Raw genomic sequence first — 19,666 nt, 5'->3', positions numbered from 1 at the left:
CTGTGTTCTTCAAAACTCTAATAAGATAAAGGGAGAATGACTGCATTAAAATGTAAACAATTTTAAAAATATATTTGCACAATTGGAAGGAATTAATTTTTCTTCAACTAATTATTGCCTTCGAGATTCATCTTCTTTAAATCTAAAAAATTGATAACCACCTACATAAGAAATGGTAATTAATTAGATTTACACTGAAATGCAGGCAAAATTAAATTCTCACCGTTCCACCAATAACTGCGTATAAGACGTTGTTCATATTCTTCTGATCATAAAGAGGTTTCTGGGTTTGTGTTGCTTTCTTTAATAGGAGCATGCAAGCCTACTTCATGCAGTGGACATGGAGAATGTGTGGAAACTATTGGAAATTACAAATGTAAATCCAATGAAGGATTCCATGGTCCAGAATGTGAATTTGGTAAGAGTGCTCTAGAACCAAAAGTAAAGGACTTAAACTAAAAAGGTTGGAACAACAGGCACATTCTCATTAGAAATTAAAAGACTCCATCCAGAATTGAAAGTAGGCAGTCTATGTGGTGGAAAAGACTCAGAGCATACTTAAGTTGTGAGTAATTTGTTTTAGTCTTAGCCAGAGCTACGTTATCATCTCATAGCATGATAATCAATGTTGTGTTCTTGTCACTAATGTGGACACTTCAATTAACATTCAGCAAGACGTCTAGTCAGGCAAAGATGGCTCCATGCCGTGAAACAATATTAGTAAATGAATAAATATAAAATAATTATTCTCTTTATGATTAGCAATAGAACAGATCTCCAATTTGTTACATACGTCCAATTTCTCAGGGAAGCATTTAACTGCAGGTAATCATGATAATCGTTAACCACATAATAATTCAGAAATTATTCCAATTCCCCCTGTGCAGTTGAACAGTGTACCACCCTCAATGTTCCTGACCAAGTGACAATGAGCTGCACCCATCCTAATGGAAACTTCAGCTTCAACTCGACATGTGACTTCCACTGTGCTGCAGGATTTACACTGCGGGGCCCACAGAGGCTCCAGTGTAATGCAACAGGAATGTGGACAGCGATGACCCCCCACTGTGAAGGTATGCACTCAAATAAGATCCACTAACAGAAAGAGAACATTTAGAAGCAGGTTTGAGAAAATCAATCATATAATTTCATTATTTTTGCATTTGTTTACTTACATCAAATTTCTTATTATTTGATTTTAGCAGTAAAATGTGAAAGTCTGGAACTCCTGAGCATGGATTTTTGAACTGCATGCATCCCTTTGAGTTTGTCAGTTACAGCTCTTCATGTGAGTTTAGCTGTGATAAGGGGTTTGAGCTTCATGGAGCAGTCAGATTACAGTGTGGAACCTCTGGACAATGGACAGGGCAGGAACCCAACTGTAAGGTACAATCAGTGAAAAGCAATACTGGAAAAATAATGATAGATGGATGATTGTCTGACCTGACTAGCTTAATTTAATATAGATGTACCTGACGTATATTCTTTAGTTATACAGTGTAGAAATCTTCAGATTATTGAACAAGAATTGATGAATTGCACATATCCCTTTGGAGAATTCAATTACAACTCAACATGCCACTTTAGCTGTACTGAAGGGTTTGATCTTTATGGATCTGATAAGTTGGAGTATGGAGCTTCTGGGAACTGGACTGCAGAACACCCCATGTGTGAAGGTACATACAATACTGAACCATAATACAGAACAAAGGTCACCTATGGTTTTATATTAGTTTGTAATTCATGTTTGCAAATCTGCATTGAACTCTAAACTTTATGGTTCAATGCAAGGTGTGGACTCGCAGCTTGTTCAGGATAAGGACTGATGAACTGTTCCCATCAGATCAGAGATTTCATTTACAACTCCAAGCCATCTTATTTCAAAGATCTGATCCTTATAGATCAGGTTCCATTGTGGAGCTTCTGAATAATGCTTAGAAAGCATGCTCCGTCTGCAAAGGTGGAGTTGCTCCCCGGACTCCAGGAAGTGGGGTCATTAACCATAAAGGCTACTGGAGTCAGCAGATACAATCATTTCCATAGAATCGGATCTGTTTGGTAAAGAATCTTAATGATGTGGGAATGGAATCTTTCTTCAACTTGCAACTAGAGATAGGCTTTCCTCTTCAGTTCCTGGCTTGAATGGATCATTCACTCTTTATTGAATCCACATGATTTTAAGTGGCACTAGTGGTAGATGGTACATTGTGCATTTAAACAGTAGGAGGTGCTCTCCTAAGTTTAAACAAAAGCAAAATCTTGGCTAGCAAAGGGGAGGCACCTTAGAGTACTCATTATTAACACTGTTATGAACATATACATAAAAATGCAAATCAGGAGATGTAGGCCCTCAAGCCCACTCCACCAATCGATTAGATTGTCGCTGATATGATTTTGACCTCAAATCCACAGCCCCCCTACTTCTGACAGCTGTTCAACACCTTGTTTAACAAGAATGTACTAAACTTTTGACAATATTCAAGGACTTGTGGGGATAACTGTGGGGATATTGTGGGGATAACTGAGACATGGCTTCAAGTGGACAGGGCCTGGGAAATGAATATTCAAGACTACACGTGCTATCGTGAGGACAGACTGACGGGCAGAGGGGGTGGGGTGGCCTTGTTGATAAGGGAGGATATTCAGTCTCTTGCACGGGGGCACCTAGAGTCAGGGGATGTAGAGTCAGTATGGATAGAGCTGCGAAATACTAAGGGTAAAAAGACCCTCTTGGGAGTCATCTACAGGCCCCCAAACAGTAGTCTGGATGTCGGATGTAAGTTGAATCAAGAGCTGAAATTGGACTGTCGTAAAGATGTTACTACAGTTGTTATGGGGGATTTTAACATGCAGGTAGACTGGGAGAATCTAGCAAATATAAGTGGGAAAACTGAGGACTGGGAAGCTTTTAAAGAGCAACAGAGGATTACTAAGAAGGAAATAAGCAGAGAAACAATGAGGTACGAAGGTAAACTGGCCAATAATATAAAGGAGGATAGTAAAAGCTTTTTTAAGTATGTGCAGGGCAAAAAAATGGTTAGGACTAACGATGGGCCCTTGAAGACAGAAACGGGGGAATATATTACCGGGAACAAAGAAATGGCAGCGGAATTAAATGGGCACTTCAAATCTGTGTTCACTGGGGAAGACACAAACAATCTCCCTGAGGTAACAGTGGCTGAAGGACCTGAACTTAAGGGAATTTATATTTGCCAGGATTTGGTGTTGGAGAAACTGTTAGGTCTGAAGCTTGATAAGTCTTCGGGGCCTGATGGTCTGCATCCCAGGATACTGAAGGAGGTGGCTCTTGAAATTATTTTCCAGAGTTCGATAGATTCGGGGTCGGTTCCTGAGGATTGGAGGGTGGCTAATGTTATACCACTTTTTAAGAAAGGTGGGAGAGAGAAAGCAGGAAATTATAGACCAGTTAGTCTGACCTCAGTGATGGGAAAGATGCTGGAGTCTATTATAAAGGATGAAATTACGGCACATCTGGATAGTAGTAACAGGATAGGACAGAGTCAGCATGGATTTATGAAGGGGAAATCATGCTTGACTAATCTTCTTGAATTTTTTGAGGATGTAACTCTGAAGATGGACAAGGGAGATCCAGTAGATGTAGTGTACCTAGACGTTCAGAAAGCTTTTCATAAAGTCCCACACAGGAGGTTAGTGAGTAAAATTAGGGCGCATCGTATTGGGGGCAAAGTACTAGATTGGATTGAAAATTGGTTGGCTGATAGGAAACAAAGGGTAGTGATAAACGGCTCCATTTCGGAATGGCAGGCAGTGACCAGTGGGGTACCGTAGGGATCTGTGCTGGGACCGCAGCTTTTTACAATATATGTTAATGATATGGAAGATAGTATCAGCAATAACATTAGCAAATTTGCTGATGATACAAAGCTGGGTGGCAGGGTGAAATGTGATGAGGATGTTAGGAGATTACAGGATGACCTGGACAAGTTAGGTGAGTGGGCAGATACATGGCAGATGCAGTTTAATGTGGATAAATGTATGGTTATCCACTTTGGTGGCAAGAACAGGAAGGCAGATTACTACCTCAATGGAATCAATTTAGGTAAAGGGGCAGTAATGAGAGATCTGGGTGTTCTTGTACACAAGTCAATGGAGGCAAGCATGCAGTTACAGCAGGTAGTGAAGAAGGCTAATAGCATGCTGGCCTTCATAACAAGAGGAATTGAGTATAGAAGCAAAGAGGTGCTTCTGCAGCTGTACAGGGCCCTGGTGAGACCACACCCTGGAGTACTGTGTGCAGTTCTGGTCTCCAAATTTGAGGTGCTCTGCCTCAGAGGGCAGTGGAGGCCCAGTGTCTGGATTCATTTAAGAAAGAGTTGGATAGAGCTCTCAAAGATAGTGGAATCAAGGGTTATGGAGATAAGGCAGGAAGAGGATACTGATTAGGAATGATCAGCCATGATCATGTTGAATGGCGGTGCAGGCTCGAAGGGCAGAATGGCCTACTCCTGCACTTATTGTCTATTGTCTATTGACTCTGTTTCCACCACATTTTCAGGAAAAGAGTTCCAAAGACTCATGACTTTCTGGGACAAAATGTTTTGTGTTATCTCGGTTTTAAATAGTCTGATTTTTAAATAGCAACCCTAAGTTGTAGATTCTCTGACAAGAAAGATTCTTTCCATATTAACTCTGTCAAGGCCCCTCAGGGCCTTACAGGTTTCAATCAAGATGCCTTTTACACTTCTACATTCAGCTGTTAGAAGCCTTCCTTCCAATCTTTCTTTATAAAACAATCTACCCATTCCAAAGATTTGTCTAATAAATCTTCTCTGGACTACCTCCAACACATTTACATCCTTCTTTTAACAATTTCCTGATTTATTGCTGCCTCTGGAATGATACTTGTATCCCTTTTAGTGAAGACTAGTGCAAAATATCTGTTTAAATCACCTGTCATTTCTTCATTTTCCATTATTAATTCTCTAGTCTGACTTTCTAGAAGAACAATTTTGTTAATTCTTTTCTTCTTTAAATATTATAAAAACTCTTACTGTCTGCTTTTAATATGGAGAGGTGATGGCCTAATGGTATTCCCCCAAGATTATTAATGGTCCGAGGTAATCTTCTGGGAGGCCTTGGGTTTGAATCTCAGTTGAATCTCAGCAGATGGTGGAATTTGAATTCAATAAAAGAACCTCGAGTTTAGGTGTCTCATGTTGACTCTGAAACAATTGCTGGGGGAAGAAGCCCAACTTGTTCTTTAATGTCTTTTATGGAATGAAACTACCATCCTTACCCGTGACTCCGTATTCACAGCAATGCAGTTAACACTTAACTGCCCTCTGGACAATTAAGGATGGACAATAAATGTGTCAATAGCCACATGCTGTTAATATAAAAAATTGACTCGTTATCTTGTACTCTAATTTTTCCCTCATTTTAAAATTTATTCTTTGTTTTCTTTTATATTGTCTAATCTTCATGTTTTGTACAACTATATGGCTTTTCAATCACCTCCTTGTTGTCCGCTCAATGCAATTGGTCCCTAACTGGATCACGACAAATGGATTCTCTCCTCCTCCCACTCACATTTTGTCTCCAGTCCTGAGCAAATGTCCAGAACTGTGACACAGAGCAGGCAACACAGTCACCGAGAGTCAATCTCTTTGCTGCAGAGATTATTGTTAAACCCTTTGCTATATCATCAACTACTACCACTATGTTCTTTCTTACTCTCCCCTTTTGAGTGGCTTCCTGTACTGGACAGTTATCTCATCCACCCTGTCGTCCTCACTCTCAATCAGACAAGCTGAAAGGACCTCAAACCCACTGGATAATTGAAAAGACTGAAGCCCCTGCCCTCTGGGTCCACTTACGCACCTCACTCACAGACACATCCTCCTACACCTCAACACTGAACAAATCAGATGACACATCCTAGTCACGCTGTAGGACATTGATTAGATCCAGAGATGATTTCATGCAAAAAGTTTGAGGCTCAATCAGTGAACAAAGTAAAGTGACTTATGGTTCTGTTACAGTGAAAATCTCTCAACATGGAAAATTAGTTCAAGAGAGGAAGCTGGGATTTAGTCAAGGATTTAGAAATCAGATGATTCGAGGTCACAGCGCATTATCAAGGTCCTGGTTAAAGCTGGAGCTTAACATATTAATACATCTGTTTTCCAAATGACTGGGATTTCAGTCACTTAAAATGAGTCATACTGGAACTGTGGAGCCAAAATCATAATCATATTAAATAAGAGCCTGATGAGTGGAATTGTGTAAGCCATGAGTGCATCAGTGGTACAGATCTCCAGTCTATTTATAAGCTCAGTGAAAGGAAGATAATATCAGTTCTGATGCTTTACTCCTCTCTCAAGGGATAAGAAGTGATACAGCAGCTAAACTTTTGTGGCCAAATCCCAGTGTTAGCACCATTTTCTCAGAAATAATGTGTCGAAGCCTTGCTGTCCATCAACATTGGATTAATAGTGCTGTTACTATAACACTGCTTTCCTACACTTATAACATAACCTCTAGGTTTTAAACTTTCTTTTGCTGCAGTTCATACTTCAGACAGGATGTGGGAATTACATAAATCTATAGGAGCAATTATTGGACCATCATTAGTTTTTCTTCTATTGTCATTTCTAGTTTGTGCTATTATACGCCATCATGGGAAGGGTAAGATCTTGTCATAATTTTTATTATTATTTTGCATGACTTCTGTGATGCTCTGCTTGTTTCAATGTTCTGCAGGCCTTCCATCACTTTGTGTTTAAGAGTGACCTGTGAAGCTTGATGTTTTTCTAGAAATGCTGTCAGATAGTCAGGCTTGAGGAAATGAAGATGGTGGTTCAAGCTGTTTCCTTCTCTTTCTCTTGGTGGTTCAAGTGATATTAGGAAACTAAGGAACCAACAAACAAACTTAGATTCATATTGTGACCACCACATCACTAGGTTCTTCTAAAGTACTGCAACTAATTACTTTAGAACTGTAGTCACATTTGCTACCTGGGAAAACACAGCAGATTTCTTTTACACCACAAGGTCCTATTGACAATAAATGAGAAAAAGAATGAGATTTTCTATCTTAATGGCAGTGAAGGATGGGCAACAACTTCTTAAGATGCTGAGTGAACTTCCTACTGTCATCAAAATTGTGCTACAGTATTTTTGGAACAATGAGGTACCCATTGCCATTCCTTATTGTCCTGAAGGTGGTTTCTGAATTGAACTCTGTGGCAAGTAACAACGGGTATAACAATGAGCTAAATGTTAAACATCACTCTGTGCTATACCAATGCATGTCCAGTTAGATTTCTCAAAAACAGCAATAACGAATTTCTAGGAGCAACTGGTCAGCTTGCAGCTGTGAATGCAGAATCTAGAGAAATGTAGTAAGGCACTATAGTGGGGAGGAGATAAAGGGATTATGTAAATTATAAAAGGCCATGGCAAATGTATTAACCGACTTGTCAATTTTCTTTTATAGCAAAACAAGAACATTTTTTAATCACAAGGTAATACTTTAACTCATTACAAGGGTTTACAAATCTGAGCTGCAGAGACCTCATTCTCTGGTCTATCAGAGTGCACAGAGTCTCTGGTGTTCACCCATTCATAGTAGGAACAACCAGAAGGCAGTAGGTGGCTAAATGCCCATGTGTTCTCCCAGAGGAAAAGCCAGTCACTGCTGCCTTCACAGTAACAAAGGCAAGTGAATTAATCCCTTATAATTTACATTTATTATTTGGAATATTGAAAGGAAATGGGTAAATATGAAGGAAATTGTTTCTCAAAAGAAAGAAAAGGACTTGCAATTATTAAGAAGCTTTAACAACATTAGGACATCCTTATGTATTTTACACCAAAGTAAATACTTCTGAAGTATTGTCACTATTGTAATGTCATAAATACAACAGCCATTTGGAGCACAGCCAGTGCCACTAACAGTAATATTTATTGATGTCAACTGAGCAATAAATGTTGGCTACAACACAACCCTTTAGCTATTTTTCAGAATGCTATGGAATCCCATGTTAGAGGGCAGATATTTTCTTGGTTTAAAGTCTCATCTTGATCATAACATTGCATCACTCCTTCGGTACTGCAACACAGGAATAGCATACATTTTGCATTAAAGTCTCTAAAGTGAGAGTTAGCTTGCCTTCTACGAATCACGACTGTTAGGACATCAGCTAAACTATAGCTGGATGGGAAGTTTCTCCTTTAGGTTCAGACGTCTTTGCTTTAGCCACCGTTTAATTTGATTTGATTTGCTTTATTCCTAGAGGGATGAAGTTTAAAAATAGGAAGGTTATGCTGCAGCTGTATTGGGTTCTGGTGAGACCACATCTGGAATACTGCGTATGGTTTTAGTCTCTTTACTTGATAACAGTGTGTACTGCCACTGGGGGGGGGGGTGCAGGGAGATTCATTAGGCTGATTCCAGAGTTGAGGGTTGATTTATGAGGAGACTGGGACTATACTCATTGGACTTTAGAAGAGTTAGGGGGGATCTTATAGAAACATATAAAATTATGAAGGGAATAGATAAGATAGAAGCAGGGAGGTTGTTTCCACTGGCAGGTGAAACTAGAACTAGGGGGCAGGGCCTCAAAATAGTGGGGGAGCAGACTTAGCACTGAACTGAGGAGGAATTTCTTCACCCAAAGGGTTATGAATCTGTGTTTTTCCCTGCCCAGTGAAGCAGCTGAAGCTACCTCATTGAACATTTTTAAGGCAAAGACAGGTAGATTTTTGAATAGTAAAGGAAATAAAGGTTATGATGAGTGGGTGAGTAAGCAGAGCTGAGCCAACAAAAAGATCTGCCATGATCTTATTGAATGGTGGACCAGGCTCAATGGGCCAGATGGCCTACTCCTGCTCCTATTTCTTTTGTTCTTATTGTTGTCACATGTACTGAGATACAGTGAAAAGTGTTGTTTTGCGTGCTATACAGGCAGATCATGCCATATAAATTGTGTCAGGTTAGGAAAATAAAGTGCAGTACGCAAGCCGCAGAGAAGGTGCAAAGAGAGAGGGATTATCGTTAACATTTGCAAGGTCCATTCAAAAGTCTGATAACAGTGGGGAAGAAGCAGTTCTTGAATCTGTTTGTACGTGTATTCAAACTTTCGTATCTTCTGCTCATTCAGCATTCAAACATCTTTTGAAACTTAATTTTATATTATTTTCTTACATGAAAGAAAAAAATAAGCAATTGCAGATGCTGAAAATCTGAAACGAAAGCAGAAATTGCTGGAGAAAATCTCCAACAGGTCTGGTAACATCTATGGAGAGAAAGCAGAATCAATAGTTCGAGTCCAGGGACCCTTCTTCAGAACCACTCTGACCAAGTGTCACTAGACCCAAAGCACTGTTGTTTTTTGATCTTCCCTTTCACTCTTATTTACTCCTTGAGTAACCACCATATAGAGTCACTTGCTCTCACCCACATTAGATTCTAGCTCAAGTCTAATGTGTCCAAATTGTGCTACTGGTCTTTTTTACACCTCCAGCTGTCTGCCACTTCATTGATTTTTCCAAGGATATCAAAACCTTGGAATTCCTTGGCTCCTTCAATCTCATTCTATGACTGATACAACTCACACCTCCTACAGGTTGAGCATTTGTTCAATCACACCTCTTCCCTCTTAGTTTCCACGTCACTGAAGACTTACATGATAAATCTTAAGCCACTTATTTTTCAAAAGTAAAATGAAAAAGATTATTGAAATGTCCTTAGTAATTTAGAGGGATATGCATTGTACTATGTCGAAAGAAATTAGGAAAAACATGACTAATGTCAGCTCATGGCAAATACTCACAAAAAGATTTTACCCCTTCAATTGTGCTTTCAGACTGTGTTGTTGATTTGTTAATACAACTTAGTCTGAGTATATATTTTTTAATATTCAGTTATTCATGGTATGTGAATACTTATTCTTGGCAAAATCCATTGATGACTGTCCTTGAGAAGGCTTTGTGAAAATTAAGTTGCTTGCTAGGACATTTGAGAAGGCAGTTAAGAGGCAAACATGTTGGAATTCAACTCAAGTGACACATAGACCAAACCAGTTCCTTCCTTAGAGCAATATTGGTGAAGTAGAGTTTATAATGACCCAATAGTTTGACGGCCACCATTGCTGATACTAGTTCTTCCTTCTGGATTTATTTAATTGAATGGATTCAACTTTATAAACTGCCGTCGTGGAATTTGAAAGCAAATCTCCAGATTATTTTAATACTACACCTCTTATCATAGAAGGACAGTTTATGTATTTTGAAATTTGGAAAGGAACTTCAGAACTATTATGAAGAGAGAATTTTACTCTTGACAATGACATAGTTGTTTGTTGTAGACATCATTGTAAAATGATTTTTGAGAAGATTTGTAGCTCAGGTTAATGATAAGTATGTAAGTTAGCTCACTGAGCTTGAAGGTTTGTTTTCAGACATTTCATCACCATACTAGGTAACATCATCAGTGAGAGTCTCCAGTGAAATGTTAGTGGTATGTCCCACCTCTCTATTTATAGTTATTGGTTTCTTAAGGTGGGTGATGTCATTTCTATTTTTTTTTCAAGGGAAGGCAGATAAGATCTAAATCAATGTGTTTATTGATGGAATTCTGGTTCGAATGTCATGCCTCTAAGAATTCTCGTGGATGTCTTTGTTTCGCCTGTCCTAGGATGTATGAGTTATCCTAGTCAAAGTGGTGTCCTTCTTTGTCTGTATGTATAGAAACTAGTGATAGTGAGTCATGTCTTTTGGTGGCCAGTTGATGTTCATGTAACCTGGTGGCAAGTTTGCATTGTAGAGTTTGTACTTGTACATCAAGTCTGATGTACTTGACGAATTATTTCATCCATTCTCCACAGAACGTGTAATCTTATTTCTATTGATACAAACAAAGCAAATATTAATGATAAGGCTAACACTTTTAGCATTCAAGAGGCTTGAGACGATTCAGGTAGGACAAAGTAGTCCATTTGTTCTACCAACTTAAACATTCTCCCCCTCCACCAATGACACACAGTAGCTGCAGTATGTACCAACCATCTACAAGATGTATTGCAGCAACTCACCAAGACTCCTTTGACAAGACCTTCTAAAGGTATTTGGCCTTCAATAGCCAGAAACTTTAAGGTGACAGATGCATGGGAACATCATCATCAAATCACACACTGTCCAATCAGAATTATATTGCAATTCCTTCACAAAATCCAGGAATTCCCAGTCTGACATTACCCATGCTACACAGACTGCACTTGTTCAAAGCAGCAGCTTCCTTCTCGTCACAATGAGGGCTGAGCAATAAACATGGCTCGCATCCAATAAAAAGAAGTGACACTAACAAAGGCCTCCAGTATATATATTATAAAAATTAGATAGGAAAGCAGTATGTTCAAGGCCATGATCTATCTCATGCGAGAAATAAACCATTCATAAATATGATGCTATGCGGAAACCCTTTAATTAGAACATGTAGGCACATTTCTGCTTATTAAACACATATACTCAACACCAACAGTAAAGCTTCAAATATTTTATTGCCTCTTACAGAAATGATGAAAAAATGGAAACAACTCCAGTTTAATCGTGATGTGTTCTAAATTGCAACTAGCATTCAATTGCTCACATTGGTAAAATGAGGATTTAGTAACTTTCAACAACATAAAAGACTGACATGGTCTGACTTGCAGTGAAGCAACTCTTTAAAAAGCAAGACACAATTCTGCAGCAAATCCAGGAAGCAGTCTCTTTTACTCGATTTACTCGAATGATGATGCAGAAATTGGCATGCTGTGCAACGGAGATGGAGTGGGTTGCTCCGGAAGATTTATTTCTGCTTGCAAAGATTGAAATCTTAAACAAAATATATCACCTGAGAATCAAGGAAGCCTATAAGGATTTGCAAAAGTAGCACTGATCTGAAGATTCTATCAACAATGAAATCTGTAAATTCAAGGTTTGGTTTCCCTTTAAATTTGAAATTGCATTTTGTAAAAAGAAGTTTGTAATATATTCAAGTGCTTTAGATGCATGAATTCCTGTTCGTGTACCTCTTTGTCACAAAGAATATTTCACTCTTTTCAGCCAAATATGTCAAGTGAAGTCAATTCCATATTTTTCCGCTTGGCTCAGATGTTTACTTGAGGTTAGAAATAATGTATGTTGAAACACAACAGTTAGACAGTACCCAGTCATGCAGGAACAGCTTGCTAAGTAGATCAATCACTCAATGTTAAATCTAAGTGGAGGTTAATGTAGCTTGGACAGAGACAGAAAATGTAAACAGTGAAAAAACTATATTTACTTCTGGGAATCATATGAAAAACGTAGAAGTAAGTGGTGTTATACAGAATACTTTAACTATTTGAAATTCCTTTCATTTGGTTTGCATTTGTAATTCCTGGCATTTTTAATTTTAATAATGCTGCTAGATTAGACTATGCACAACTAAAATCAGCATATTTTGATGGTTTATGTTGTCCAACATACTTCTCTTCCATTGCTGTTGTTGTAAACCCCTACAATTCTACTCTTCAAGTATTTATACCATTTCCATTTGAAAACCTGCAGGGTTACATTGTACTTTGCTCAAAAACTGCACACATACATGTAGAACTCTGAGCTCAAAAACTGCATGAATTCATGTCAAACTCCGTTATCTCACTTTTTAGATTAGAATCAATCTAAACATCATGGCATAGACAGAGAATACAGGGGGCTAACACCTTCAACATATTGTCTAGCTATCACCATTGTTAACAGCTAACCCGAGAATGCAACTTTAAAAAAAAACATTTTTGTGATTTACACATGAAAGAAGTGAAACTATCACGGTATTCTAACAGGTGAAAGGCTTAGCAGACAATCAATTTTTCAATGTATAATTTCAGTTACATCACACTGTAAATTTTTGCGATAAATTCTGTGTGTTAGGATTGCGCCCTCCACTACCACCTGATGAAGGAGCAACGCTCCGAAAGCTCGTGCTTCCAATTAAACCTGTTGAACTATAACCTGGTGTTGTGTGATTTTTAACATTTGAAAACTATTATTGATATTGTTTCCATACCCATAATTACTTCATGAATGAAAAAGCTTTTCTTGATGTCTCCACCAATTGCTTTTAGACTGTACAGGCCCTTTAAATTTTCATGCAGCTATATACACAGTAACTTGCACACCTAAAAACAGGGGCAGACCAATTTTCTGCCCTATATTTATAAAGCTCAGGTTCCTACATTAATGTTTCCTACCAGTTTCAAACATTCGTGTAGCTCTGATGTTACACATCCTTTAAAATTGCATTATTTTCTCATTAGTCCAATCAAAATGTATCTTACGACACTTTTCTGAGCCAAATTTCCTGTGTGTGTGACTACTTCACTTGCTTATAACCTCCTAGAGTCTTTTACACGCCTCCACAATGTTTGTTGCACTGCTTAGCTTTGTATTGTACTGCAACTTGAATTTTTAAGGTATATTTAATGTAATAAAGGGTCCACAACAAATGCAACCCAGACAATTACTGCCCAGTCAGTCTATTCTTTAACATCAGCAAAGTGATGTAAGGGATCCTCAACAGTTCCATCAAGTGGCAATTTATTGATGCTCAGTTTGGACTCTACCAGGGCCACTCATTACAGCTTTGGTTCAAACATGGACAAAAACTGAATTCCAGAGGGGAGGTGAGAATGGCAACCCTTGACATCAAGACCGTATTTGACAGAGTGTGGCATCAATGATGCCCATCAACATTGGAATCAATGGAAATCGGGGCAGCAAACTCTCCACTAGTTGAATTTATACCCGGCACAAAGGAAGATGCCTGTGGTTTTGGGGTTCAATTGACTCAACCTCAGGACATCGCTGCAGTTCCTCAGGAACGTGTCCTAGACAAAACTATTCTCATCAATGACCTTCCCTCAATTGTAAGGTTATAAGTAATGTGGATGGTAGAGATCGCAAGTTCAGAAGTTGCTATTGAAGAAAGCTGCAGTGCTTTTTGAGGATGTATGAAATACGAGGGCCAAATGTTGACTGTTGAGCTTGGAGCACATCAGAAGTAACTGTGAAATTGAAGAAAAAATCCATTATGATTCATACTCTGATAACAATTAGAAGTTAAGAATGGGACTAGACAAGCATAGTCCCACCCAGATGGGCAACAGTAGAGAACCACTGGAGAAAAAGGAAGATAACAGCGCAAAGGTGGAAGGAGTGGAGTGTGTCAAGCTCCTGGGAGTGGTCATCCACAAGCTTTCTTGGACTCTTCATGTGGACACACTGGTTACAAAGGCCCAACAACGTCTCTTCTTCCTCAGTCAGCTTCTTCCTTGCCAACTTTTATAGGTGTGCCATCAAGAGCATTCTGTCTGGATGTATCACTACTTGGTATGGTAACTGTACCATTCAAGATCAAAGATGGTTACAGAGAGTGGTAAACTCGACCCGGATAATCAAAAAGGCCAACTTCCCATTTATAGAATCCTTCTACCAGGCCCGCTGTCAAGGAAAGGCCGCCAGCATTCTTAAAGATCCATCCCACTCTGACAATGTTTTTCTACAACCTCTACCATCGGGGAGAAGGTACAGAAGCCTGAATACACGCACCAGCTGGTTTCGAAACAGTTTCTACCCTACTGTTATTAGAATACTGAATGGACTCTCAAACTCTTAATATTCACCTGTACCTGTGTTTTTGTTTTTGCCGCTGTTTACCTATTATTTACTTAACTATGCAACTTAACTATGTGATCTGCCTGTATTGCTCACAAGGCAAAGCTTTTCACTGTGCTTCGGTACACATAGTAATAAATAAATTCAATTCAATCATAGAATCGTAGAGTTTTAAGACCCTTCAGCCCATTTTGTCTCTATCAGTCACACGCACCTAACCACTCTAGTCCTATTTTCCAGCATTTGGCCTTTATATGATGGTGTTTAGCAAACTGCTTGTGTCATAATTTACTAGATAAGGGCTTATTTATGAGAATAGATAAAAATTCAGAATTGTGTGGCAATGAATGTGAATAAGAATAAATATTGATGTTTAAATCCATGGTTGGTCTCAAACCAACAAACTTTCAGTTAATGCACTGCTCAATTTGAGAAGGGCATCTGCAAATTTCAAAATTGTGCCCCATAATCCTGAGTCTCAATTATGTAATGCATATCAGAAACAGCAGTGGCCCTGGTAGCTACATCTGCGGAAAACTATTGTATTCAACATACTTAAGTAAAAAGCATACAATTGTGGAAAGGTAAGTGGTAGGTCTAATGACTGGTCAGAATACAAGTGACAAAGGATGGTTAAAAACGTAATCTGATGAAAGGAATTAGAATATGAGCAGAAGCTAGCTAGAAATGTAAAAATGGATAGTAAAAGTTTCTACAGGAATCTAAAAGAGTTAGGAGTATGTCCTCTAGAATGAGAGAAAGAATTGGAAGCTAATGGTAGATAAGGAAATGGTGGAACAAATGAATAAAAAAAACAGAAATAGCAGCAAATCTAGAGGCAGAAGAAATAGAGGAACATAGTGACATTACAATCACCATGGCAGCAGTACAAAGCAAACTAATGGAGCTGTGGGCTCATGTGTCCTTGAGTACTGATGGACTTCATCCTAAATGTATAAAATAGGCGACTAATGAGGTAGCAGATGCATCAGTGCTAATTTTCTAAAAGCTCTTAGGCTCTGGAAAGTAGCAAACATAACTCCTCTATTCAAGAAGGGAGAGAAGCACAGCACTGATAACTATGGACTAGTCAGCTTGACACCTGTTGTGGTGCAGGTGTTTCAATCAATTTTTAAGGAAATTATAACTGCGATAGAAAATTCAAAGTTAATCAGGAAAAGTCTTTTTTTTTGTGAAAGGGTAATCACATTTACCCAATTTATTGGAATTCTTTGAAGGAGTAACTTGCACAGAGTATAAACATGAGCCTGTTTACCTTATGTACTTACATTTTCAGAAGACATTTGACAAGGTGTCACATAAAAGGTGACAAATGAATAGTAAGTACATTCATGGTACAGAAGGAAAATGCTAGCATAGATAGAAGTTTAGTTGACTGCCAAAAAACAGAGCTTGTATTAATTGGCCTTTTTTCTGATTGGCCAGATATAAGTGGGATCCTGTATCAGTCTGTGCTGTGGCCTTAACTTTTTATAATTAATATCAATGAGCTCGATGATGGGAGTGAAGACATGGTAGCTAAACTTTACACAAAGATAAACAGGCATTTATGTCATAAACAGAACAAAACCTATCTACATTAGTCTGTAACCTTGTTAAATGAGTGGGCAAAAATCAGGGAGATGAAATACGAGAAAATGTAAAATACTTCATTTTTGTCAGAGGCTAAAACAATGAACGATTGCAAAATTCTGAGGTGCAGAGAGATCTGGGTGTTCTAGTGCATAAGTCACAAGAAGTTAGAATACAGCTACAGCAAATAATTAAGACAATGGAGTTCTGTCCTTTGTTAAGAGAATTGAGCATGATCATAAAAATGTTCTGTTTCAGTTATATAGCATTGGTGAGATCACATCTTGAAAACTGTATGCAATTTCAGTCTGTTTATTTATGACAGTATGAAAATATGTTGAAGGCAGTTCAGAGAAGGTTTATCACTTTGATAGCTGAATGAGCACATTGTCTCTTAGAGATACGTTGGACGGCACAGTGGCACAATGGTTAGCACTGCTGCTTCACAGCGCCAGAGACCCGGGCTCAATTGCCGCCTCAGGCAACTGACTGTGTGGAGTTTGCACATTCTCCCCGTGTCTGCGTGGGTTTGCTCCGGTTTCCTCCCACAGTCCAAAGATGTGCAGGTGAGGTGAATTGGCTATGCTAAATTGCCCGTAGTGTTAGGTGAAGGGGTAAATGTATGCGTGGGTTGCACTTTGGTGGGTCGGTGTGGACTTATTGGGCCTAAGGGCCTGTTTTAACACTAAGTAATCAAAAAAAAATGGGCTTCTTTCATTAGAGCATGGAAGTGAGGGGTACTTGATTGAAGTATTCACGATCCTGACAAGGTGGATATGGAAAGGATGCTTCCTCTTGTGGATCTGTCTAGGGGTTACTTTCTCAGAACTGAAATGATTTTTCTTTTCTCTTAAAAGATTGTATAATTCTAAAACTCTGTCACAAAGCAGTCAAGACAGAGTCATTAAGTATTTTTATAATAGAGGAAAAAGCGAGGACTGCAGATGCTAGAGATCAGAGTCAAAACGTGTGGTGCTGGAAAAGCACAGCCAGTCAGGCAGCATCCAAGAAGCAGAAGAGACGTTTCGAGCATAAGGTCTTCCTGACATTCCTGATAGTCATAGAAATGTCAGCATGGAAACTGACCCTTCGATCCAACCCATGCCGACCAGATATCCCAACCCAATTTAGTCCCACCTGCCAGCACCTAGCCCATATCCCTCCAAACCCTTCCTATTCATACACCCATCCAAATGCCTCTTGAACGCTGCAATTATACCAGCTTCCACCACTTCCTCAGGCAGCTCATTCCATACCCATACCACCCTCTGTGTGAAAAAGTTGCCCCTTAGGTCTCTTTTATATCTTTCCCCCTCACCCTAAACCTATACCCTCTGGCTCTGGACACCCCGACCCCAGGGAAAAGACTTTGCCCATTTACCCTATCCATGCCCCTCAAAAGGTCACCCCTCTCCTGCTACTCAGATTCTACCCACCTGGCTACACTTTTCCAGCACCATACTTTTTGACTATTTTTGTAATAGAAGTGAATAGATTCTTATTAAAGGAGTCAAAGTTATCAAGGGGTGCGCAGGAGTGGTCAGGATGTATGGAAACACAGAATTCAAAACACAAGCAGATTGAAAGCATAGGCAGATCAGTCTTGATCATGTTGAGTGGTGGAGGTTTGAGGGATCAAATGCTCTGCTTCTGCCACAATTTGTATCCTTGCATACTTGCCTTCAATCAGTCGCCCACCACAACTTTGTTTAATTCCTTTCGCAATTTTGCGCCAATTCTGTGACAGCCCTTTTATCCAATGGCCTTCAATGTTGCTGACAAGCTATAATATGCATCATATCAAAATGTCCAATGTGTAAAATTATGCAATGGCTGGATCAACTTTATTTTAAAAATGAACAGCATGCATAAACAGTTCAGTAATGAAGTTAAAAGTTATAATATTTACTCCTTAAGTATTCATTTTCATATAAATATTTCAGACTCTAAGTAAAAGTGTTCCAAACATTATCTCTGCTTTCTCTCCACTGATGCTGCCAGACTTTGAGTTTTTCCAGCACTTAGTTTTTGTTTCAGATTTCCAGCATCTGCAGTTCTTAGTGTGTGTTTTTTTGTTTAAGAATATCAAGTTTATTTGATAATATGGGGCAGTATGGTGGCACAATGGTTAGCACTGCTGCCTCACAGCACCAGGACCTCAGGTTAAGATTCAAACCTTGGGCGACTGTGTGGAGTTTGCACATTCTCCCCATGTCTGCGTGGGTTTCCTCCCACACTCCAAAGATGTGCAGTTAGGTAAATTGGCCACGCTAAATTGCCCATAGGGTTAGGTGCATTAGTCAGAGGGAAATGGGTCTGGGTGGGTTACTCTTCGATGGGTCAGTGTGGACTGGTTGGGCCAAACGGCCTGTTTTTGCACATTCTCCCCATGTCTGCGTGGGTTTCCGCCCACACTCCAAAGATGTGCAGTTAGGTAAATTGGCCATGCTAAATTGCCCATAGGGTTAGGTGCATTAGTCAGAGGGAAATGGATCTGGGTGGGTTACTCTTCGATGGGTCAGTGTGGACTGGTTGGGCCAAACGGCCTGTTTCCAGACTGTAGGGAATTAATTTATTTTGAATGTATTCAGTAACCAGTCCTAAAATAAATGGAAAAATAGCCAAATGCAAAGCCATGATGTTTCATTTATTTTATTTGTAACAACAGTACAAGTTTAATTTACATTAATGTAAGATTACGTTATTTGAGATTACTTTGTGTTTTTCTTAAGTGTTCAAATTCAGTCATTTAATATTACCTTTACACACCCATCTCTGAAACGTATGCGAACAAATAACATCAGAAATGTAGCACAGAACCAGCTCATGTCAATAAACACAAAAACAGAAATTGCTGGAGGAACTCAGTTGGTCTGGCAGCATCTCTGGAGACAAAACAGCATTACCATTTCTGACCTCATTTCAGTGTATCACAAGTTTCCTCCCATTTTTCCTCATCAAAATCTAACATTGCAATATTTTATTTCATTCTGATTCACGTGTTTGTCTTTTCCTTACTATTCAGTTCAAACCCATGTGGTTGTAAGTTCCACATTCTTACCACTCTTTGGGAGCGGATGCTTATTCTGAATTTTTATGTTTTACTCCATTACACTAAATTAACATCTTTATTTGAGAATATGGATTTTTATGGTGAAGGCAACTTCTCTACAGCTTGTACTTTTCATTCATCACCTGCAGAACTCATGGTCAATACCAGTGTCACTGTATTTTTATTTCAGATCTATATGACCAACTCATACAAACACAGAGAATTAAGTAAGGCTGCTGAGTGGAAATACTATCACTTAACATCTTTACAGAAATGTCCTTACTATTTCTAATCTACCAAGTCAATTATCAATCATATTTTTAAAACTTGCTCCTAATC

General features: G+C 38.9%; 1 protein-coding gene across 2 annotated transcripts; it reads left to right on the top strand.

The window, feature by feature from the left end:
• The first annotated feature begins 1,307 nt into the window (after positions 1–1,307).
• LOC122554487 (E-selectin-like) lies at positions 1,308–12,640 on the top strand. 2 transcript variants are annotated; one of them, XM_043699594.1, is made up of 5 exons: positions 1,308–1,386; positions 1,491–1,676; positions 6,550–6,669; positions 7,481–7,508; positions 11,557–12,640. In XM_043699594.1, the coding sequence occupies exons 2-5, from the start codon at positions 1,532–1,534 to the stop codon at positions 11,588–11,590; spliced, it is 327 nt and encodes a 108-aa protein (XP_043555529.1). In that variant the 5' UTR covers positions 1,308–1,386; positions 1,491–1,531; the 3' UTR covers positions 11,591–12,640. The 2 variants fall into 2 exon arrangements, with proteins under 2 accessions (XP_043555529.1, XP_043555528.1); XM_043699593.1 differs by lacking the exon at positions 1,308–1,386 and having other exon boundaries at positions 1,430–1,676.
• The last annotated feature ends 7,026 nt before the right edge of the window (positions 12,641–19,666 follow it).

This window comes from Chiloscyllium plagiosum, chromosome 11, assembly GCF_004010195.1.
Source record: "Chiloscyllium plagiosum isolate BGI_BamShark_2017 chromosome 11, ASM401019v2, whole genome shotgun sequence".
Classification (NCBI taxonomy): Eukaryota; Metazoa; Chordata; class Chondrichthyes; order Orectolobiformes; family Hemiscylliidae; genus Chiloscyllium; species Chiloscyllium plagiosum.
Note: the sequence above shows the minus strand (reverse complement) of the source record. Positions and strands in the feature narration are given on the sequence as shown.

Bases quoted from the DNA above. Each gene is read 5' to 3' on its own strand.
- LOC122554487 (XM_043699594.1), top strand. From the start codon at position 1,532: ATGAATTGCACATATCCCTTTGGAGAATTCAATTACAACTCAACATGC. The intron at 1,677-6,549 runs GTACATACAATA...CTTTTGCTGCAG, and splicing joins AGAACACCCCATGTGTGAAG to TTCATACTTCAGACAGGATG. The intron at 6,670-7,480 runs GTAAGATCTTGT...TTTCTTTTATAG, and splicing joins TATACGCCATCATGGGAAGG to CAAAACAAGAACATTTTTTA.